Genomic DNA, 24,654 nt, shown 5'->3' on the forward strand with positions numbered 1-24,654 from the left:
CATACCTGTTAGTTTAACTTTAACTAGATGAAAACTTCATCCAATACACTCTTCCCATTTTTAATTTGAGTGTCATCGGGGGCGTGCCATGTGATGATGTAGAGTTAAACTGCAAATCCCTACTCTTCTCGATAAAGTTGAAAAAAAAGGTTATAAAAGTTACAGAATCGTTTTAAACAGCTTTAATGTTATTCCAAAAAAAGAAGAGATCCTATGTTACCATCTTCTTCTAGACCAATATCGTTATTAAATACGGATTATAAAATTGTATCCAAATTACTAGCTAACAGGTTAACTAAATGTTTACCCAAATTAATAAAAATGGATTAAATTGGCTTTATTAAATATAGAAGATCGGCGGACAATATAGTTAAATTTATGTTGACTAAATGTAGCCCAAAAAGAAGATACCAGCAGTTGCGGTGGCTTTAGAGTGAGATTATTTATTTATTTAAAGTGTTAAATGCTTTTGGAATTTTAAATATTTTTATAAATTGGATAAAAGCTTTGCATAATCACCCAATAGCTAAGGTGGTCACGAATAGGCAAATATCAAAACCTTTTCTGTTAGAAAGATCATCTAGGCAAGAATATCCACTATCATCATTTTTATTTGCACTGGTTATAGAACCATTGGCAGAAGTGATAAGAAGTGATAATGAGATCAAATGTTTTAAGATAGAAGATAAAAACATAAAATTAGTTTTTTTGCAGATGATGTTATACTATATCTAACAAAACCAGAAATATCATTAAAGAAATTAAATCTACAATTAACAATATGGTACAATATCAGGAAACAAAGTTAATGTTGGAAAAACTGAGGTGATGCCAATGAATGACGAGAACTATACTCAAAGCAAGCAGATGGCGAAGTTTAAATGGCAAAAGGAAGCTATTAATATTTAGGAATAAATATTGTTAGGAATTTAAATAATTTATTTAAATTGAATTATTTGCCATTATTTAAAAATATTAGTGAAGATTTTAAAAGATGGAGAGGTTTACCAATAACTTTAATAGGAAGGATAAATTGTGTAAAGATGAATATTTTTCTGAGAATACAATATTTGTTTCAGTCATTACCAATTCCTGTACCAACGAAGTTTTTTCAAGAATTAAATAAAAATGTAAGAAAATTTATTTGGCGAGATAGAATGCTAAGGATAGCTTTGAAAAAACTGTCTTGGAAATTTGATCAGGGAGGACTAAGATTGCTGAATTTTAAAAATTATTATAAAGCAGTTCAATTAAGATTTTTCTCCTTCTGTTATCAAACTGGAGAAGATAGCATGGGTACAGATTGAAATGAGTAAAATAGGAGAAATAGATCCAGAAAAGATGTTATACAAATGGCATGAAGAACTTTTGAAAGGAAGAATAGAAGTACCAATTTTAAAACATTTCTTAAGATATGGAATGAAATCCATATGGAAAGAGGAATAAAGAATTATCAAATAGCCAAAATGATATTAAAGCAGAACCCACTTATTCCTTTTACATTAAATAATTCTTTTTTTGATATCTGGCATAATCATGGGATAAAGAGGATAAAATATTGTTTTTTAGGTTCCTTTTCTAATACCTTTGAGCAAATGAAAGAGAAACTACAATATACCAAATAATATGATTTCATATTTTAAGTTCAAATCATATTTAAAAAAGGAGTTATGTGAGAATTTTAGACTTCCAGAACATAGTCAATTTGAATATTTAATAACTGATACATTTATAGAGAAATTTATTACTAATATGTATATAAAATTATAAGAAACAGAGCAAAAAAGAAGGTCCAAACTAAGGAGGGAAAAAGATTTAAATATACAAATTCAAGAAGAGGTATGGTCAAAAATGTGTCAAAAGAGTGTAACTAATACAATTAATGTCAGATATCAAATGATAAAATTTAATTTTTTTGCACCAGTAATACTATACTCCGTATAAATTACATAGTAAGTCTATCTTTACACAATTTTTCTGCTAAGTATTTCAGATGTAACAAGGAAATAGGTACCTTACCACATCCAGTTTGGTTGTGTGAAAAGGTTGGAAAGTTTTGGGAGGATTTGTGTGTATTATTGGGACAAATTATGAAGATACAAATATCAAAAAATCCCAGAATATTTTTGCTAGGTAAATTATATGAAACAGATACTAAATGGAAACTAGACCAATATCAATGAAAGTTTTTGAGTGTAGCAATAGCAGTGGCTAAGAAATGCATGATGGTAACGTGGAAGTCAGACAATGTTATAGGGTTGGATAGATTGCATGTGGAAATACAAACTGAATACTGATAGAAAAAAATTAATTAAAACTTAAGGAACCAATCAGAAAAATTTTATATGATTTGGAAACCATATATGGATTTTGTTGATAAAAGTCCATCCATAACGTCCACTATACCTGCTCCTCCCAATTAATATGTTCAAGATAGAATTAATATGTTAGAAAATATAAATAATGAATGATGTAAAATTATTCAAGTGTGTTTTTCCTTTTCTTTTGGGGTGGAGGGATGGGGAGAAAATTAGATTATGTATAATTTTGCATTATATTTATTATAATGTATTATTCAAGATGAAAAAATGTTTGTAATTGATGCAAATGGAAAAAATAAAATTTTCCAAAAAAATTGAGTGTCACCATGTGCCTTGCATATATCACCCATCTCTATATAATAATGAACACTAAAGACCCTGAAAAAAAATTTGCAATATTTTACACTTTATAGTCCTTTTCACAGATTTCCTGACTTCCCATGATCATCAGTTAATTACCTTTCAGAGGTTTTTGCTAGTTGAAACCAAAATAGCTTGAGAGTGTTGAAGTTGTAATAAAATTTCTTTAGTGTATATGCCCTATTTATTTAAGTTGAGTGTTTAATTGTTTTTGTAGGTGTCTGACATCCAGGCAAGAACAGTTGTGCTCACTTGGGCTCCTCCTGCTACAGTAAATGATGCTGCTGCTAGTGAACCTTTATCTGAACCCTGCAGCTATGAAGTTGCTATTTCAAGTGGAGGGAAAGATGAGAAGTTCAAAGTCACCTATGTGTATGTAAATTTTCACTAATTATTAGCTATTTTTAAATATGGACAATGTAGAGTGATGCAGGTCAAAATTAATTGTTGCAACTGATATCCATCTCATCATTCTTACCCAGATTAGGTGATTTTCTATGTTTTTAAAAATTCCTTCACCTGTTCATTAAAGAATAACTTTCTAACAATATTTCTAACCAAACTATCCCAAAACAGGCAAATGTTACCAATTAAAGAGCAACAGACTTGACACGTTTTTTTATTCAACTAACTAATGATGCGGAAAATCTAGCTAGAACCTTCTGTTTGAAGCATGAGTGAAGCTCGTCGATAAAAATACATTGCCTTTGAATATAAATTAGGATATGATTTTGGTTATGTGGTGGCAACGGTACCATCTTAAAATAATCAAAGTTGATTTAAGATTCTTGTATGCCATGGACGCTCCATGTTGTTTCATGATATTGACTGGAAAAGTTAGAGGGTAGGTTTCCCAAGGTGTACTTTGAGAAATTAAAAATGCTATCTTTGTTGCACTTGTATCTGTGTCTCTGCCTTATGCCTTGTTTCTTTTGTTAATAAAGCATAAAATGGTACAGCACAGAAACAGGCCCTTTGACCCTCAATGTTTGTGACAAACACAATATTAAATTAAACTAAATCTCTTCTCTCTGTGAGTTATCATATCTCTCCTTTTCTTGTATATTTATGTGTCTATCTAATAACTGCTTAAACACTACTATTGAATGTTTCCACCACTATCCTAGCAGCTTGTTCCAGACACCTACCATTCTTGAGTAAAATAACATGCTATGGACATCTGCTTTAAACTTTCTCCCATCTCATCTTAAATGCACTTCCTCTTCCATTTGATTTTTTTTAATCCTGAGAAAAACATTCTGCCTGTCTACACTATTTATGCCTCTCACATTTTATAAACTTCAATTCTTTGTACTTTCAATTCATTTAGATCTTTTTCTGCCCATTTTCCCCTTAATTTGTTTTTCAAGTTTAAAAATATGAAATTGAAATAAAAGAAAAACTTATCTTTTTCTCATCTGCTTCAAAAATATGAACCCACAGGTGTTTGTGATTAATTGTAACCTTCACTGTCAACAAATAATTTGAAGTGATTGGATTAAAAATTATATAAAGTGGGCTATTAAAGATAGATATGCCCTTTAATTCTCATTCTGCCATTCTCTTTTTATCAATTACTTAACTACCCATATTTAGTCCTTGCTATTTCCCCTTATTTATCTCTCTACCACTTCTTTAATTTCCTCAGCACCATCTGATCAGCCACTCTCATCATGCATTTCTGATATCCATTGTCTGCCCTCACTTGCATATGATTTCCATCCACCTTGGTAACCTCCTCATATTGTCTTCCCCTGAAGCTACAAGGCTGCCAAGCCCCCTTTTTTTCAAGAAATGGTCATGTAGAAGAACACATTACATATATAGTACTAAGTACATCAGAAGCAAACATCTCCCCTCCATTGAGAAAATCCACATGGAACACTGCCGTTGGAGAGCAGCAGTAATCATCAAGGATCCACATCACCCAGCACATGCTCTGTTCTAGCTGCTGCCATCAGGAAAGAGGTATAGATGCTGCAAGACTCGAGCCACCAGGTTCAGGAACAGTTGCTGCCCCTCCACCATCAGACGCCTAAACAACAGACTCAATCAGAAACTCATTTAAGGACTTTTACTTTTGCACATTATTTATTACTGAATTTTTTTTTCTGTATTCCAGTGTCAGTTTATTTACACATCTTTCTTTATTTACATTTTTCTCTTGTATACATATCTTTTCTTGAGTATAGTTTTTTGCACCATCGATATGTAGAAATTCTGCCTGGCCCACAATTAAAAGAATCTCAGGGTTACATGTGATGTTATGTATGCACTCTGACAATAAATTTGAACTTTGAACATTGCAATAAACTCAAAAGGCAGTGTAATTTCACTAAGATTAAAGAAGTCATACCACTGGGTTCACAAAGATTAAGGAAAGTCAGTCCAGCCACCAAACTTGCACTTTGACACTTAGTCGGCTATTTTGTATGTGAGCATATATTTCTAGTCTAAAACAATGCAAAGCTTTCATCTGGATGTTGCTTCTTTGTACTTTGTTACCTATCCTGACATTTCGCTCTAATTTAATCTGTCAGTATTCTGTTAGTGATTCAAAATATTTGAAAGCAAATCTTCAACATTGCATATTAGCATTAAGCTACAAGGGTAGATAGCCCTTTAAGCCTGTGCCATTTGCTAAGACATGTTGATCACTACCTTAGATTTACTTTCCCACCCAGATCAATATATCTTAATTTTTTGATGCACACAAATGTGTAACTTTTCAGTTGTTATCTCCTATTTTCCACCGATCTGTCCATGGCAGGTAGTTCTGAGATGATTAACTGTTGTTTATGTTTTAATCAGGTGCGTGTGTGTGAGTGTGTGCGTGTTGTGTCTCTAATGTTAATGACAAAGACGGTTTTTTCCTTTATTTGCCACTGTGCTCCACAGTTTTAAATTTGTATTCTAACAATTCACATGTAATTAAAGCGCACATTCCAGATTTTATTCAAGGGTATTGGGATACATTTTGGTGTGACCATATAGAAATTACAGCACATTTGAACATAGACCCCTCATTTCAGGACACCATAATGTTTGGGATATTTGGCTTCACAGGTGTTTATGCATACTCAGATATGTTTAATTGCTTCATTGGTACAGGTATAAGAGAGCTAGGCTTGCTTCTAAGTTTTTGATCACCTTTGGATTCTGTAATTGCTATTTTTCAACATGAAGACCAGAGTTACACCAACGAAAGTCAAAGAAGCCATTATGAGGCTGAAAAGCAAGAATAAAATAGTAAGAGACATCTCCCCAAACCTGAGAATTACCAAAATCAACAGTTTGAAACATAATTAAGAAGAAAGAGTGTACTGGCGAGCTTAGTAATTGCAAAGGGTCTGGTATTCCAAGGAGGATCTCCACTGTTGAAGACAGAAGAATTCTCATCATAATGAAAAAAATTTCCTAAACATATGTCTGATAGATCAGAAACACACTTCAGGAGGCAGGTGTGGATATGTCAATGACCACTGTCCACAGAATATTTCATTAATGGAAATACAGAGGCTACAATGCAAGATGCAAACCACTAATTAGCCACAGAAAGGCTGGCCAGATTACAGTTTGCCAAAAAGTATTTAAAAGAGTCTGCACAATTCTGGAAAAAGGTCTTGTGGACAGATGAGACCAAAATTAACCTGTATCAGAGTGATGCCTAGAGCAAAATGTGGAGGCATAAAGATCTCCCTAAGATCCAAAACATACCACCTTTGCCATTCTTGCATCTTGCAATGTTGCCTCTGCATAACTTTTCATGATCTTCTGCAGACAGTAGTTATTGACATATCCACAACTGCCTCCTGAAGAGTGTTTCTGATCTGTTGGACATAAGATGGGATTTTTCTTCATTATGATGAGAATTCTGTCATCAGCAGTGGAGGTTTTCCTTGGAATATCATCCTAAGGTTTGGGTGATGTCTCTTTCTGTTTTAATCGTGTTTTTCAGCCTCATAATGGCTTCTTTGACTTTCATTGGCACAGCTCTGGTCCTCATGTTGAAAAATAGAAACTACATACTCCAAGGGTGATCAAAAGCTTAGAAGCAAGCTTTGCTCTCTTATACTTGCAACAATGAAGCATTTAAACATACCTGAGTAATCACAAACACTTGTGAAGCCAAATATTATGGTGCCCTGAAATGAGGGGACTATGTTTCAAAAGTGTTGTAATTTCTACATGGTCAAATCAAAATCTATACAAATGACCTTGCATAAAATCTGGAATGTACACTTTAATCAAATGTTAATTGTTTGATTACAAATTTAAAACTGGAGCACATGGGCAAATTAAGGAGGACAGTGTGTGTGTGTGTGTGTGTGTGTGTGTGTGTGTGTGTGTGTGTGTGTGTGTGTGTGTGTGTGTGTGTGTGTGTGTGTGTATACTGTATTTGTGTGTATATTTATTTGTGTGTATATTTATTTGTATGTGTATGCATGTGTATATGTGCATATATAAATGTATGTGCATATATATAAATGTGTATATATACATATATACAGTATGTGTCTGAGACTATATATGTGTGCATATAGAGTATATATATATGTGTTTATGTTTGTTTATGTGTGCATGTGTATATTTTTCTCTGTATGTGTAAATATGTGTATATGTTTGTATATATGTGTACATGTTTGTGTGTGTTCTATGTGCGTTTATGTATGTTTCTGTGTATGTGTGCTTGTATCTGTTTCTGTGTATATACTTGTTTATATGTGTTTGTTTTTGTGTGTGTATGTTTATGTATGTGTTTTTATGTACATGTGTATATATGTGTGTGCATGTGTGGATATATGTGTGTGTATATTTATATTTGTGTGTTACTGGAGTCTAATCTGTGAAAACCATTGCACTACATTAGATTTTGCCTTTTTTTGGCCATCTTCTCCCAGGAGGAAATATCTGAACATCATTCTAAAATTGTGCAAATATAAATAAAAGTTGTCAGTAATTTTCTATTTAAACAATGTTATTTTGTTCTATGCTTATTTGGTCCTTTTAGTTAATATAGATGTGACTTGTATATTAGTGCATAATGTGGAGGCCCCTTAAATTATTTTATAGATATCTATGTGCACTCTTTATATTTACAGAGGAAAAGACGAGAGCATCACATTACGGGACTTAAAGCCGGCCACAGACTACAAAGCTAGGTTGGTACTTCTAGGAACACATTTTCAAATGAAAGATGCAGTTATAAATTGAGTGTGTCCTATTCACCAATTTCTTCCAATTTTATGTGTCATTTGAAGAAAAGGTAAGCATCAACTCTTTGGTGCGATATTTTTGCATATACCCCAAATTTCCTCCATTGTGTGGGCGTATTGGCAGTGAATGTTTGTAGAGCACTTGACTGAGGAGGTATCAGAATCCAATTCTGTCCTCAATTAATAACTATCCCAGTTTTGTTTTCCCTTATTTTAAAGTAAATTTGCATATAATGCTCCTATTTGTCATCTAGCTAAGAGGAGTTTGAACAAATTATCAAACCAGTTCTTACATTGAGAATCACACCACCATACACGAAATAAACTTACTTAGTCATGGTGGAATTGCACTCAGGAATTAGAAGGTGACTTGTTATGTCTAACCAGCCTTTGTCCTTCTCCAAAAGCCACATACAGTAATACCTAAAAGATTTTCTTTTAAATACTGGTCACCCAGGATGATAAGGAATATAAGGATATTCTGGAGCGTTGGGTAGGCACTTTCTCTTTGGAGATGGCTATCATTTAGTTTGTATATTAGTGGGTGTTTGCCAGGCTTTGCTGCTTGCAAGCACAGCTATCTTCATGACCTGAGGAAATGAAGTCAGTGGAACAATCAACAACGAACTCCATTTCTGGTTCAGCAATGGAAAAAAAGTATTGACAAACTGCCTGAAGATGGTTGGCAATTGGTATCCCTTTTACCAAAATCACTTTCATTTGCAATCCAGACAATAAATGTTTGAAAGCTGGAAAGATTGTGCTTCACAAACATGAATTTTTAGTGTACCTCAAATATCAGTACTCAAATCTTATTGCACATTAACTTCCAGATATGATCAGTCATTTGTTTAGATTTTATTCCATGGTCACATACCCTTCTTATGGAAGCTCATCAAACTCAGCAAAGCAATTTGCATTTTTCAATCTTCTGAACCTGACTTTTATATGTTATTTTCTCCTTGTATTTCACCATTATTTTCACTGCAGGAGTCCATCATTCCCACAGGTTTCAAGACAGCCACCTTGTCGGAGTACTGAAGAAGGCAACAGTAAGGCCTCAATAACTACTGTCCCATGGCACTGACCTCCACCCTTATTAAATGCTTCAAACATCTGGTGATGTTTGAAGCATTAAAGCGCAATTCCCAGATACAATGGACCCATTTCAAGTTGCCTATAGAAGAAGTCGTTCCAATGACAATGCTATTGCCTTGTCCCTCCACTCAGTCCTGGCCTACCTGGAGAATGATGTCTCACACACCAGGCTGCTATTCATTGACTTCAGCTCGGCACTTAACACAATCATTCCCTAGAGGCTAGTGAAAAAGCTGTCCTCGCTGAGACTCAACACCCCTCTCTGTAACTAGATTCTGGACTTCTTAACAGAAAGACCACAGTTTGTCCTGGTCGGCAGCAGAACATCAAGCACTGTCATGCTAAGCACTGGAGCACCTAAATGCTGTGTGCTCAGCTTGCTCCTATTCATGCTACTGACCCACAGCAGCAATGCCGGATCCAGCTCCAACAGAGTCATCAATTTGCAGATGGCATCAAGTTCGTTCTTTATTTAGATAGCACATTTTTTCTACTTCCATTGACCAAAGTGCTGTACAAATCAAGGCAATCGATCGAAACTAGTACAACTAGAACAACGGATTAAGGTGTTATAAATAGACCACAATTGCAGTGAATAGTGCAACGCTGTTGGAGGTTAGGAACGTACAAAGGGTTTCAGATATTAAACGCTAATGACAGAAGGTACGTTTTTAACCTGGATTTAAAGCAGTTGAGAGAGGGGGCTAATTTAATGGTCAGGGGAATTCTGTTCCACAGTTTGGGGGCTGCAACCGTGAAGGCCCAGTCTCCCCTTTTGTGTGCTCAGGCATCCTGCGATAGGACATAAGCAGATCAGAGATATGGGGGTGGGGGGGGGGGGTTGGCGGTGGGGAGGTCATTGTGAGCCTTGTATATAAATAACAGCAGCTTGAAGTCGATTCTGAGCCGCACCAGCAGCCACTGGAGGGAGGCCAGAGTTGGGTAATATGGTCCCTCTTCTTGGCAACTGACAGGACCCTAGTGGCGACATTCTGAACTAATTAGAGGCAGGTTAGGGAGGACTGGATAATCCCAGTGAATAGAGAGTTAGTGTAATCCAGATGTGAGAAGATAGGGGTGTGAATAATGCTTTCGAGGACCTTGAGTGAGAGATACGTTTTTATTTTAATAGCGCGGAGCTGGAAAAAGCATGCCTTCCTTCACCATGGCTTTGACCTGTTTGTCAAATTTGAAGGCAGGGTCAAATAGCACCCCTAGAGATTTAACATGGGGTTTATTAAGAGTGGATAGATTACCTAGAGAGTCGTAACTTTTTGGTGAAATTAGCGGGGGGAGGGGTGCGAATGGGATGATCTCAGATTTTGTCTCATTAAGTTGCAAACTATCCAACATTTTGTGTCTTCCAGGCGGTTGGTGATTTTTGATTGGTCATCCAGTTTTAAGGGGAGGTAGAGGTGGTTTCTGGCCGAGGGGGAGCATGTACAGCAAGAAAAGAATGGGGCCAAGGATGGATCCTTGCAGAACCCCGCAGGAGATTGTGGCTGCGGCAGATGTGTAGTTGCCCATGTTGACCGTAAAAGCCCTGTCAGTGAGGTACAATTTGAACCAGCTCAGGACCATGCTATTGATGCCGACCTTCTGCTGGAAACAGTCTATCAGAATAGTGTGATCGACGGTGCTGACACCACGCTGAGGTCTAGGAGCATTAGAACAGTGGTGCCAAACGTCTCTGTGGTGAGAAATAGGTCATCGTATACCTTCATTAAGGTCGACTCCATGCTGTGGTGGGCTTTGTATCCTGACTGAAACTTTTCCGTTATTTTGGTGAAGGTAGGGAGATAGTTGATTAAGTATTAGTTTTTCCAAGGACTTTGGAGAGGAAAGGAAGTTTTGAAACAGGTCAATAATTTTTGGGGATAGTAGGGTCAAGGTTAGGTTTTTTCAGGAGGGGCTGAACCACTGCACGTTTAAGCAGGTTGGGACAGAGCCAGTGGCTAGGAAGCTGTTGATGATGGAGAGGATGCTCGAACCCATGATGTCAAAGACATGGCAGTAGTTGGGCTCATCAGCAACAACGATGAGTCACACAGCAGAGAAGAGAAGAAAAATCTTGTGATAATAAACTGAGTCTTAACATGTACAAGATAAAGGAGGTGATCATAGACTTCAGGAGGACCAGAAATGACCACCCTCCACTACATATTAATAACTCAGTAACTGAGAGAGTAGAGTGCACCAAGTTCTTCTATGTCTACTTAACAAGTGAATTATACTGGACACACATCTCCTCACTTGTCAGGAAGGCACAGCAGTGACTGCACTTCCTGAGAAGACTGAAGTGGGCAAGGCTACTGGCCACCATCATGTCAACTTTTTACAGGAGCTTTATCAAGAGTGACCTGGTTGGCTGCATCACAGTGTTACGATTGCTGTAGAGATTTGGATTGGAAGTTAATCCACAGGACCATAAGAGGATCACTGGGGTCTCTCTCTGCCACCCCCCACCACCCATCATCATCTTTCAGCTACTCTCATTGGAAAAGAGATACAGGACTCTGAACCAGTACTGCCAGGCTGAGAAACAGCTTTTTTCCTCGGGCAGTGAGACTGCTGAATGACTAAATGAACTGCTTATTACTAACCTTCAGAGACTCTACTATTTATTAAATAGTACTTATCGTACTTGTTTTTATATATGCATATTTGTTCTGCATATCTTGTCAGTATGTATGTTATGTCTGGTTGTGTGTTCGCATGTTTTTGCACCGAGGACTGGAGAACAGTGTTTTACAGGTTGTACTTATGCAATCGGATGATAAATAAATTTGAATTTAATAGCATACACTTTAATAATTATTGCCTTGCTCTTACCCAGAACCACTCTACACAGCCTTCAACATGATTTATCAGGACTTAACCTTTGCTTTCCTAACTTTTCTCTTGCTTACTTAGTATCTGAGTTTCCACACTCTCTTGAAAGATTTTTGGAATATTTTGCTTTGTTACCATCTCTATACATATAAAGTTGTTGCATTTTTGTGAAGAATGGAAGATTTCTTTCATTTCTAAAGAGTTTCAGAGTCTGATTTTGCATTATGCTTGATTGATTTTTTAAAATTAACTGAATTAGTCAAGTTACTGGCTTCTATTGGGTAATATTAATTGTTGTAGCTAATAGATACTTGTTGTTTCCTCAAGGGTGCAAGCAGTGTGTAACCTCATAAAAGGGAACCCATCGGAATTAGAGAGTTTTAGAACATTGTGCAGTGAACCAGATACCCCAATGACACCTAGATTAATAAACAGGACCAAACATTCCCTCAGTCTACAATGGAAGGTAAGATTAATATTGAAATCATCATTTATTGTCATTTTTTTCTGCACAAAGTAACTTATTTAAATTGGCATCTATTTAAATGCAGTAAAACCTCTGGTATCTAGCACCAATTGGGATTGGTAGAATAAACAGTTTAAAAGACAAAGACTATACTGTACTTACACTGAACAAGCTTCACTTGCATAAATATATAAACCATAAAGCATTTTACTTTATTTTCAGTCGCATTCTTTGAAAACATTTAACGTCAATGCAAGTTCCTCCACCTCCAAGGAGCCACCCGACAGGCAAACAATAACATTATAGATAATTAACACCCTCTCCCCTCCCCCAAGTTTACAGATAATGCCTCTGACCTCTAATAAATGAATCTTATTAAGCAGAGATAAGGAGACACTTTAAGAAACTCACCCCTATGTTGAGCGCATCAATCAGCTCTTCATCCTGAGCAACACCATTTTATTCTAACACAACTTTATTCAAACAGCTGCTACGAGCAAAGCATGACCAAGGCACACCTCTAGCTGAATATTTGCTCCCATCTTCACCAAAGATTTAGGTGTTGCTTCAGGGAACATTTACTTTTACAATTTTAAACTTATGTTTTTTACCTATTATTTTATGCTTATTTATTTTAATTTTTTGCATTTATTTTCCTTGATTTTTTTTCAGTTGCTTGAGGTGACTGGTAGCTTGAATTCTTATTAGATTTCTCCAATTTCTTTTTTAAGTCTTCTACCTCCATTTCTGCTGCTACTGCCCGCTCTTCCATCTTGTCCATTTTCTTTCCCATTTCTGTTAAGGTCATCTCCATTTTATTTATTTTCTCTTCTGTGTTGTTTATTCTTTTTCTTAAATCCTTAAATTCCTGTGTTTGCCATTCTTTAAATGATTCCATGTATCCTCTAATAAGAGCAAGTATATCTTGCTTGAATTCTTGATACCAGGGCCTTTACTGTAGTTCAGTTTAGTGTTTGACAACTTGTTCTTTACAAACACGAGTGTGGTTGCTGCCTTTTATCTTGCACATTTCCAATGTTCACTGTAGCTTCAGTCTATTTAACAATCAAATAAAATGTGCCAAAAGTAATTCATCTTTCGATTCTTCTTTCGTTGCAACATTTTCATTCTCTATGGTAATTAATTTGATTTGGGTGTTTTCCTCACCCCATTTTTAATCCTTGCTCTGCATTATTATGTCTACTAACTCATTTCTTGTAGAATATCCTGAAAAATAATCTTTGAACCAGATCAATTTAATTACCGCAGTAGCACTTTCTAGAATATACTGAATATTGCTGCTAGTTGAAGTTAAACTATTTAATTGTTTTTGTATCAGATGCCTTTACCAATACTGATAAATGGTATTTTGCACCTCACTGTGGTACTTTGTACTATAACCTACATGCAAGATACGGGATTGTTGTAGTGCGGACTTCTAGTTAGAATTGTTTTATTAATCTCCTGAAGTGGACTTTAATATCTCCAATATTACTTTAACTCTTTAAGGCCACATGTGATAATGGTTCCAAAGTCACCAACTATATTCTGGAATGGGATGAGGTATGTGAACTTTGTACTAAAATTTTAGTTACATTATCATTACATATTTTGATAATATAGCTTACCTCCATTGTATCATGAATCCTAAGAGTGCTTATGAGCCTTTTTTCCCTCTTCATTCCTGAAAGAAATCGTTTACATTGGTCCATTAGTTTTCCAATTCATTGAGAAAATTATTTATGATCCTCACCTTATATCCACTCTTTCAGTCATTGCCAAACAGTTCTCAAAAAATAAAAAAGCTTAATTTGGCCCGATTTATGTGGCAAAAGTTTATTCTCATGGAAATATATATGCATTAGGGCCCTTTTAATAGAGCAAATTCGATGTTTCAGCAAATCTCATTCAGCCACATTTACTATTGCACTTTTGCTTTGGCCAAAGTCTTTTGCTTAATCTTTGCATGTACTGTAGCTGATGGACACTTGCTGTTAAAATGTATTTGAATAGTTATTTATGAATGAACTTTGTCATGAATGGCTATACTTTCAGCAGTGAAGAAATAGAATAGAAATATTTGAGACACAGATTGATCATTTGACTAACTCTTGTAATGTCTGTTACACACATGTTACACAAAATGAAAGTTAGGTCCTGGAAAGAAACCCATTATTAATTCTACTGAGAATAACTATTAAGATTTTTTTAAAAAGAGGAATGAATTTAAAGCAATTCTGTTAACTCAATAGCAGTTTTATTGAACTATTTGTAAAAATGGATGTGAAGAATGAATGTCCCTATGCTTGGGAGCAACGAAAATTGGTTTTACTGTTTTTTTTTAAAGAAGCTCAATATCTAAGACAGGAGGATTTTTTCTTATTAGAATACTAAAAACATTTTTATAGATTTATTAATAGTGTGTAAAGGGTTAATTTTATGGCAATAAAAACTCCTGTATAAAATAATGGTAAAAATAGAGTAATGCTGAATGTTTCTTTTCAGTTTCACTGGAAAAGTGTACATTAGCGAGTCAACTGAAGAAACTTTTAGAATTTAGTACAAACAAAAAAATGTGAGCGAGAAAGTTGAAATCTTGTTAATTCCATGCTTGCACATACTCCACCTGAGATGTTAAAATAAACAGTTAAAGAAACTGGGGATATGTTGGTTAAATGTGGACATTGGCATTAGTTTAGAGTAGGAGTGGCCAAACCTTTTTGCTTGTGGGCCACATTCAGAAAAATATAAGGAATCATGTGCCAAACAATACTAAGTTCGGCCGTTTTCAACCATTTACCCTGCAAGAAAAACTGTATTTTTAGACAAGAAAACCCATGTGCTATCAAAAATTCATTTTCTATCAAAATATCTATACGACACTACTGAACAGTTTAACTGTTGAATAACAGTAGTTTATTAATGTGTTCACATATTACAGTAGGGATTTCTGTATCTGCTGCTTTAAATTTAATTTAATTGAATACATTAAAACCCTTTAAAACTCTCATTCAAAAACAATGCAAAATGAAAAGCTGGGTGCAAAATAAAAACAGGAGAAATGAGCAAGAAAGGAACAAGGCAGTCTCCAACATTCCTCCACAACCATACAGTTCATGACCCAAGTGCTCACCTTAATGATAATGATGCAATGTGTAATATAGACTATTAAAGGTAGGCTATTAAAGTTAACAGATTTCTTGCAATCAAACAAACTCACTTCCCCTTCACATCTGTGAAAAACTATTAATTTTCCCACCGTGTCTATAATTTCCAGTACTCTCTTGCTATTTTTCGTCTTTTTGGTTCCACCATGTTTAATCAACTGACGTAAACATTTTTTTAACTGGGTTAAACTTTTTTCTAACTGAGGTAAATGTTTTCATTGTTGAGTAACATTTCAACAGTCAGCAGTCAGTCTAACAGTTATTCAAAATTGCAGCATCATCTTGTGTTGAAACTAAGAAATGCAATGAACATAGAGTGCAATTTATTGTTAGAGAATATGTTCTAATGGCCAATATCCCATTTTATTTTTAAAATTACCACAAAAATGGACAACAGGCCGCAGTCGGCCCGAGACCTGTAATTAGGCCACCCCTGATTTAGAGGATAACAATTATGTCATGAATGAAAAAGGTTTGGTCATGAATGATTGACATGGTAAATAAAGCTTTTGGAAAACTAAAAGTTACTCATTCATGAGTTATTTGTATCAAATTAATTTCCTGTGAAAGATTGGTTTTGATAGAGAAAATGTTTTTGTTGTCTATGGTTTCTTCTGCTCTTAATTAAATGTGATTCATTTGGCAGGGTAAAGGAAGCAATGAATTTTCACAGTGTTATTTGGGGTCACAAAAGCAATTCAAAGTTACCAAATTATCACCAGCGGTGGGATACAGATTTAAGTTAGCAGCCAAAAATGATCTTGGAATGAGGTGAGTACATTTCAAAAGAATTACCGTATATTTCGGCATATAAGTTGACCTTCAGATATTTCAGGTCCTCATTTACACCCTCATTTTCATGGTTTAATCATATATCGACCCCCAATGTTCTGCAAGGAATATGCCGGAGTCTGGTGTATGGGCCTGCCAGCAGAAATCCAAACATTCTTTCAACACCCCAATCGCCAGAAAAATTTTGGGATGATCTCAATCAGATATTAAATAAAATAACAGAAAACAATATACCAAAGAATCCAGAGATCTTTCTCCTAAGTAACATAAAAAACAAAGAATTTGGAATTGATTTGGAGGATGCACAAAAAAGATTTGTTAAGATAGCCCTAGCTGTAGCAAAAAAATGTATTATGTCAACCTGGAAATTGGAAGATAATTTGAAAATACAACTATGGTATATAGAAATGAATAAATGTATTCCATTAGAAAAAATAACATATAGTTTAAGAAATAATATTGAAATATTCGAACAAGTATGGGAGCCTTACATTAAATACAATAGCGAAAACCTACCGGGGACAAACATTACCTAAGTTGATGGAAGGAGAAGGAAAGAAAAGAATGGACTCAGTAGAATTTCTGGTGTATTTTTGTTGAATGACAACATTGTCTGACTGGTTTAATGCAACCTAGATTGTATACCTAAAATGGATGAGAGGGGGGGGTGGGGGGGTGGCTTTGGAGGAGGGAGGGGGGGGAGAAAAAGTCACTGTATATGTGTGAAAAAGAAAAAGTGTATATCATGGCTAATGTGATTTATGGTGTGAAAAATAAAAAATTTAAAAAAAAAATAAAACACCCCAATCGCCAAGTAACAAATCTGTAAATTAAGCAAACAAGTAAAAAAAAGTTTTAAAAAAACCTTTACTTCTGGCCGGTAAGATGCCAAAAGGTACTGGTTCCAAGTCTTCAGCATCGTCTGCATCCAGAGTCGGCAATGGCAACTCCATTCTCAACATTGGGTGCAGTGCCATCTGCATCGAAGAAGTTGCCCCGCTGCCTAAATGTGCTCAGTGCAGGAATAACAGCTATGTGTTGGCTCCTGGGCAGGAGCAGGGATCTCAGCCTACCAGGCAGGAGCGGGGACCTTGTGCTTTACAATTGTATAATTTTAGGTGGGTTATGGTAGTGCCTGGCAGTGGGGAGGTGTCAGGGCATGGTGGCATAGGCAATGGGGTGGTGCTTCAGGTCTTCTTATAGGAGAATCTTTGCCAAATTTTTTAGTTGAATTTAAGGTCTCATTTTTGTATCTGGCATATAAGTCAACCCCTGATCTTTGAGTGCTTTTTGAGGTTCGATGTACGCCAAAATATATAGTATAGTATGTTTCTTTCTTTGGCTTGGCTTCGCGGACGAAGATTTATGGAGGGGGTAAAAAGTCAACGTCAGCTGCAGACTCGTTTGTGGCTGACAAGTCCGATGCGGGACATGCAGACACGATTGCAGCGGTTGCAGGGGAAAATTGGTTGGTTGGGGATGGGTGTTGGGTTTTTCCTCCTTTGCCTTTTGTCAGTGAGGTAGGCTCTGCGGTCTTCTTCAAAGGAGGTTGCTGCCCGCCAAACTGTGAGGCGCCAAGATGCACGGTTTGAGGCGATATCAGCCCACTGGCGGTGGTCAATGTGGCAGGCACCAAGAGATTTCTTTAGGCAGTCCTTGTACCTTTTCTTTGGTGCACCTCTGTCACGGTGGCCAGTGGAGAGCTCGCCATATAACACGATCTTGGGAAGGCGATGGTCCTCCATTCTGGAGACGTGACCCATCCAGCGCAGCTGGATCTTCAGCAGCGTGGACTCGATGCTGTCGACCTCTGCCATCTCGAGTACTTCGACGTTAGGGATGTAAGCGCTCCAATGGATGTTGAGGATGGAGCGGAGACAACGCTGGTGGAAGCGTTCTAGGAGCCGTAGGTGGTGCCGGTAGAGGACCCATGATTCGGAGCCGAACAGGAGTGTGGGTATGACAACGGCTCTGTATACGCTTATCTTTGTGAGGTTTTTCAGTTGGTTGTTTTTCCAGACTCTTTTGTGTAGTCTTCCAAAGGCGCTATTTGCCTTGGCGAGTCTGTTGTCTATCTTCAGCGCTTGACGTCCTGCTTTGCGGAAACTGCCAAAATGTTTGGCCTGGAAGTCAGCCTGAAGAAAACTGAGGTCCTCCATCAGCCAGCTCCCCACCATGATTACCAGCCCCCCCACATCTCCATCGGGCACACAAAACTCAAAACGGTCAACCAGTTTACCTATCTCGGCTGCACCATTTCATCAGATGCAAGTATAGTATGTTTACAGCTTAAAAAAAGGCCCTAATGTTCATGCTGGCATACCATTAAAGTAACTATGGTAACTAGTCCCACCTCACCAATCATCCCTCCTTGATCCTAGAACCAGGGGACAAAACTTCGGTAAGTAGATTTTGGATGGAGATGAGGAGGAACTGGTTTTTCCAAAGAGCAATTGAGGCTACCTCATTAAACACAGTCCAACTCCAATAATCTGAAATGGTCAGGACTGGGGCTATGTTGGATAAACAGTTTTTTCGGAGAACCGGTTATTTTAAAAAACAGCCCAGTAGCAACAGCAAATCACTCACATCAATGTTTAAGCAACAACAAACATCAAGGGAAGGTTTTTGAAGCATTAAAATAATGTTTAATTCTCACCAAAAAATTGCTGCCACCGCCGATCACCAAGACCTCCCAAGCGCAGCCAATCCCTGACATGAACCCAAGGGAGGCTTCCCAGGCTGGTGGAATATCACTGGCAAGTTGGCGGGCTCCTGTCTCCCTAGTTACCATAGCTCCTAACGTCCAAGTCACGACTCTGAATTCTCCCCTAGCCCTACCGCACCACACACACTGGGTGGTCCGGTGTATGTGTGCATTAGTAGGCCAATGGGAAGGTCCAGAGTCAGCGCCGGGGAAGCTTCACTGTGCTGAGGAGAGAGGGAGGGAAGCCTACTGAGTCCAAGGTTCCGCTCCTGCCTGGGAGACCACTCTCCTTGATGATGCCGAGACAAAGGATTCTTCTGACCACTTGCGGCTGGTAGACAGTGGCACACAGTTTGAGAGGGAGAGTTAGAGTGTGAAGTCAATAGGGGAAGGTAAAGAAGAAATGGAACAAAAGAGAGGGAGGGAGTTACCTAAAATGAGGACGATCGTCGTTCTAATTTCATGTCAAGTGAATTTTTTTTCAACCTGTGAGGTCAGTTTTACTCTGAAAAAAATTTTGGATAAATGAGGTTTCTGGTTTGTTTCAGATATCCTCATTTATCCAAATTTTTTTTTAAAAATTCAGATAAATTAAGATATCGGAAAATCAAATTTTGGATAATTGGAGTTGTACTGTATTAAGACAAAATTTGATAGATTTTTGCACAGTAAGGGAATTAATGGTCCATGGCTAGATCAGCTATGATCTTATTGAATGAGGGAGTAGGCTTGACAGGCCAGATGGCCTACTTCTGCTCCAATTCCCAATGTTCTTATGTCCACATCTGTAGGCAATGATTCTCATCGTGCTGGCTAAAAATAAATTTTCCTTGCATCTTCTAATTATCTTCCCCTTTTATTTGATATCTGAGAATTTTGGTGGCATGTGGAAGCAGAAACAATTTCAGGTAGAAAGTTCTCAAATTAATTGGCTTTTTTTTTATCTTCATGTCTTAGCAGTATTTTAAGCAAATGTCCCACTGTGATATTCTTAAAATAATAACACACTGTCCTTGTTCAGTTGCTCTCCAGAGATGCATATTCTCATTAGATTGGACCCAAGCTCCATCTTGAATTATTTTAAATAAAATTAGACTTTGATGATCCAATATTGTCTACTTAAATATTGTGATCAATTTTCAAAATGTTACCCCATTGTTTGTTGTCCTGTTAGAGTAATTCTTGTTTACACAGCTACAGTACATCTTTTGGTTTAAAATTGATCACAGTTGCAAGTTTCTTGTAGTTCATTAGAAATAGTTTGCTAATACTATATTATTTCAATTTAGATAATTCAACATTGTGTGTTTCTATGTGTGCAACAATGTATTCAATGCTCTTAGAACAAATGAGCATGTTCACGTTTATTTGACGTTGTAGTGGCCTGCGCATGGAGACGCAGACTGGCCCACAAAATGGCCGGGGAATATAGCAACCGGACGGACCTGAGGATGACATTGGCCGACCTCCCAGGTGACCTCTCACATGGCAGGAAGACAGTGAACTGTGGCGGGAATGCCGGGCAATCCTAGGCTGGTGCTCGGATGACGCAGTGCCCTGATGTCAGTACCTGGGGCCTATATAAATGCAACGGCCAGTGCATTTAACCAGTCTCGACCAAGGCTTTGGTGTACATGTCATTCTTCTCCATGCCCGCATAACGCGAATACTACATTGGTGACCCACGACAGGTCCAACTGGCAGTTGGCACAGACCATGCGGAGCCAGCAACCATTCAGGCGGTCTCACTCAAGCTCCCAAAGTTTTGGATGTCGCAGCCACAAGTGTGGTTTGAGCAGTCCAAGGCTCAGTTCCAGCTTTGACACATCACTGCTGCCAACACCCGCTACTTCTACGTCATGAGCACACCCGATGAAGACACAACGGCAAGGGTTGTAGACTTCCTAAAGCAGCCTCCGGAGCAAGGCAAATACGCGGCCCTCAAAGAGCTGTTAACCCACATTTTTGAGGTCTCCCAGCATGAGTGTACCGCCCAATTGCTGTATGTGGATGAATTGGGGGCCAGGGACCTATCCGCCTAATGTGCAAGATACTCGCTTTGACCAAGGGCCACAAGAGCAGATCTTTCTGGAGCAAATGCCTGAGGATATCTGACACTTGCTCATGGATGAGGACTTCAGTGACCTCTGGAGAGTTGTGACCCAGGTGGACATGCTCTTGAGAATGAAGAAGGATACCAGCGCCGGTGCAGACCACATCAGCAAGCCCCACGAACAGCTGACTATGAGACCAAGACCACCGGAGAGCCAAGTTAATACTCCAGGACAATTCTGCTACTATCTTCAGCAATGGGGTGCAGAGGCTTGTTGATGCCACCTACCCTGCGGGATTCCGGAAAACACCCTGGCCAACCGTCCTCTACGTTTGGGACTCCTTGTCAGGCAGGTGTTTTCTGGTCGTCACTGGCGCCAAGATAAGTGTCCTGCCCCCACAGGCCTCAACGTCTGCAACGGTAAGCAGGGCCCAGCACTGATGGCAGCTAACAGCTCCTCCATCTGGACTTTTGGTACCCGCACCATCCCCCTTTGGTTTAGCAACAGCAAGTGTATATGGACTTTCACCCACGCAGCAGTGGTGCAACCACTCCTGGGGGCTGATTTCCTTCATGCCCACTTGCCTGCTTGTAGACCTCAAACACGACCACTGGGGGAAGCCAAACAACCCACCCCCACCTTGACTCAACAAAGCTTTCAGATTACGAGTTCACCCACATCCTGGTGGAGTCTTCCACGGCCGAACCACGTTCTGACCGAGGGCCCCCTGATCCTTGCCAGAACATACCAGCTCTCTCCAGAAAAGCTCAGCCTAGCGAAGGAGGAGTTCAAGAATATGGAGGAACTAGGGATTTTCCGGTATTCCGACAGTCCCTGGTCTCCCACCTCCACATGGTTCTTAAAACAGAGGGGTGGAAGCCATGTGGTGACTACCACTGCCTCAACGAGGCCACCACGCCTGAAAGATATCCCATGCCGTACATCCAAGACCTCGCTGCCAACCTGCACAGGGCACAGGTGTTTTCCAAGGTGGACCTCATCCAGGGGTACTGAGGAAGGAAGGAGTTAATAACAAATAAGAACATAGCTAGACTTTGCAGCATTATAATAAGGTGGATGAAGCAATACAAAGGGACCAATTAGCTCGATGACTTAACTATAGGAATTTATTTTGAACCAAACAGCTTGAGCAATGTCTGATAAAAGGCTGCCAATCTTATGTTGTAACCTAATGTGTAAGTAAGAAGCAATTGTATTGGGTAAGAATGTGTGGTTTAAACTTTTGATTGGGCCAAATGTATTTGCATTCATCTAGTTGGACAATATCCACAGCCGCAAAGACCATGGTGCCCACCTGAGACAACTGTGCACCTGGTTGAGTGAATTCAGTTTGATAGTGAAGTGCCAATTCGGCTTGGACACTATTGATTTCCTGGGACACAGAATAAACAAACACAGGGCAACCCCCCTCCCCAAAAAGGTCGATGCGATCCAAGCCCTTGGCCAAGCCACGTACAGTAAAGGGGCTACAGTAGTTCGCTGGTAAGGTAAACTTTTACTACAGATTTGTACTGGCAGCAGCCCGCATCATGTGTCTCCTCTTCACGCTAATGGCGGGCAAGTCAAATGACATTACCTGGGATGATGAGTCTTCGAGTGCATTCCAGAACGTCAAAGACACACTGGTACACCAGAGGCACCTACCACATTGACAGTTGTCGCATCAAGCACAACGGTAGGAGGCATACTGGAATAGCTCATTGAAGGTCAGTGACAACCTTTGGTCTTTTTCAGCAGACACCTCTGCCACCTAGAGCTCAAATACAGCTCTTTCAGCCAAGAACTATTAACGCTGTATCTGGCAGAAATAGATTTCTGTTACTTTTTAGAAAGTTGGCAATATAGGGTCTTCACTGATCACAAACCATTGACCTTCGCCTTCCATAAAGTATCGGACCTGTGGTTGGCTCGATGGCAGAGACACTTTTCCTATGTGTCTGAATTTACCACGGACATTCAATACAGTGCAGGAAAAAGCAATATGGTAGCACTGCAATCAAGTCGGTGCATGCCCTGTCCCAGGGGATTGACTACGTGGCCCTTGCCAAAGCACAGCAACAGGACTCTGGGATCCTCACGTACAGGACAGCCGTCTCCAATCTCAGGGTGGAAGTCGTCTCTGTTGGCCCAGGTAACTGACACTATTGTGAGATGTCTCCACTGGCAGCCTTCACCTCATCGTCCCAACTACATGGAGGCACCAGGTTTTTTAAGCTCTACACAACCTGGCGCATCTGGCAATATGAGCCACAGTCAAGATTGCAAGCAGGTTTGTCTGGCACAGTGTCCGCAAGCAGGTCAACCAGTGGGCCAAGACCTGCACGAACTGCCAGTCCTCAAAAGTGCAGACTCACACAAACATGCCCACTGAGACTTTTGAACCAGCGCGGCACAGGTTCAGCCACGTACATATTGATATATTGGGGCCACAACCAGTTTCCCATGGGACAAGATACCTGCTGACCATGGTTGATTGCTCCACAAGGTGGCCTGAGGCAGTCCCGCTGGCTGATACCATCAAAGAAACCTACGTCAGGGGACTCATCGTCACATGGGTATCCTGATTCTGGGTAGCAAAGGACCTAACCTCAGACAGGGGGGCATAATTTACTTCTAGGCTCTGGACAGCACTGGCTAACTTCCTGCGGACACAATTCCACCACACCAAGGCATACCACCCTCAGGCCAACTGTTTGGTGGAGTGGTTTCACAGGCATCTGAAGGCAGCCTTGATGGCCTAGCTCAAGAGTCCCAACTGGGTGGATGAATTACCTTGGGTCCTGCTGGGGATTCCAATGCCTTGGCGGTGGAGATGGTCTACGGCGCACCGTTAACTATTCTGAGGGAGTTCCTGGCCCTCAACAAATGCCCAGAAGACCCTTGGCCACCCTTGAGAACTTGCGGCCAAAACTGGGGTTCCTGGTCCTGCAACACGGCCAGCCCAAACATGACATCCCCAAGGACATAAAGACTTGTCAGCGTTGGTGTGGAGGGGCACACACTGGCCACCCCTACAGTGACCCTACCGTGGGCCCTACTTGGTCATCAGGGTCAATGGCTCCACTTTCGTCCTCGACATAATGGTACGGAAGAGATCTTTACCATCAACCACTTGAAATCAGCATATCTGGACTGTAACCACTCCTTCCCCATAACCCAGGGCAGACCGCCCTAGTCAACAGACAATGGCCCAATTGTCGGTTCGTGGGTGGGTCATGTAGTGGCCCACACATGGAGATGTGGACCAGCCCACAAAATAGCTGACAAACAGGACGACCGCGCGGACATGGTGGTGACACCGGCTGTCATCCCAGGTGACCTCTGGCATGGAGGGAAGTTGGTGAACTGTGTCAGGAACGCTGGCCAATCCTAAGCTGGTGCTCTGATGACACTGTGCCCTAACATCAGCACCTGGGGCCCATATAAACGCGATGCCCAGTCAAATAAACTAGTCTCAACTTCAAGGCCTTAGTTGTGTGTGTTGTTCTTTTCCATGCCCGCGTAGCATGAATGCTACAATGTTTTTATTGAATGTAAAGGATAGAGCAATGGCGGTGTTTGTATCTTTATTACCTGCAAGAAGATCATGCCCTCTTCCTTCAAGGATAACAAGGACTCTG

The 24,654-nt window shown here is 39.2% G+C and overlaps 1 protein-coding gene across 10 annotated transcripts in view; it reads left to right on the forward strand.

Moving 5' to 3' along the window:
- fndc3a (fibronectin type III domain containing 3A) overlaps positions 1-24,654 on the forward strand; it is a 231,167-nt gene that overhangs the window by 136,399 nt on the left and 70,114 nt on the right. For all 10 annotated transcript variants that reach the window (XM_069889664.1, XM_069889666.1, XM_069889667.1 and 7 more), the window contains 5 exons: positions 2,899-3,053; positions 7,784-7,843; positions 12,155-12,293; positions 13,803-13,856; positions 16,107-16,231. In XM_069889664.1, the coding sequence (XP_069745765.1) occupies positions 2,899-3,053; positions 7,784-7,843; positions 12,155-12,293; positions 13,803-13,856; positions 16,107-16,231 (533 nt within the window). The remainder of the gene's footprint in view (positions 1-2,898; positions 3,054-7,783; positions 7,844-12,154; positions 12,294-13,802; positions 13,857-16,106; positions 16,232-24,654) is intronic.

This window comes from Narcine bancroftii, chromosome 7 (genome assembly GCF_036971445.1).
Source record: "Narcine bancroftii isolate sNarBan1 chromosome 7, sNarBan1.hap1, whole genome shotgun sequence".
NCBI classification, from domain to species: Eukaryota; Metazoa; Chordata; class Chondrichthyes; order Torpediniformes; family Narcinidae; genus Narcine; species Narcine bancroftii.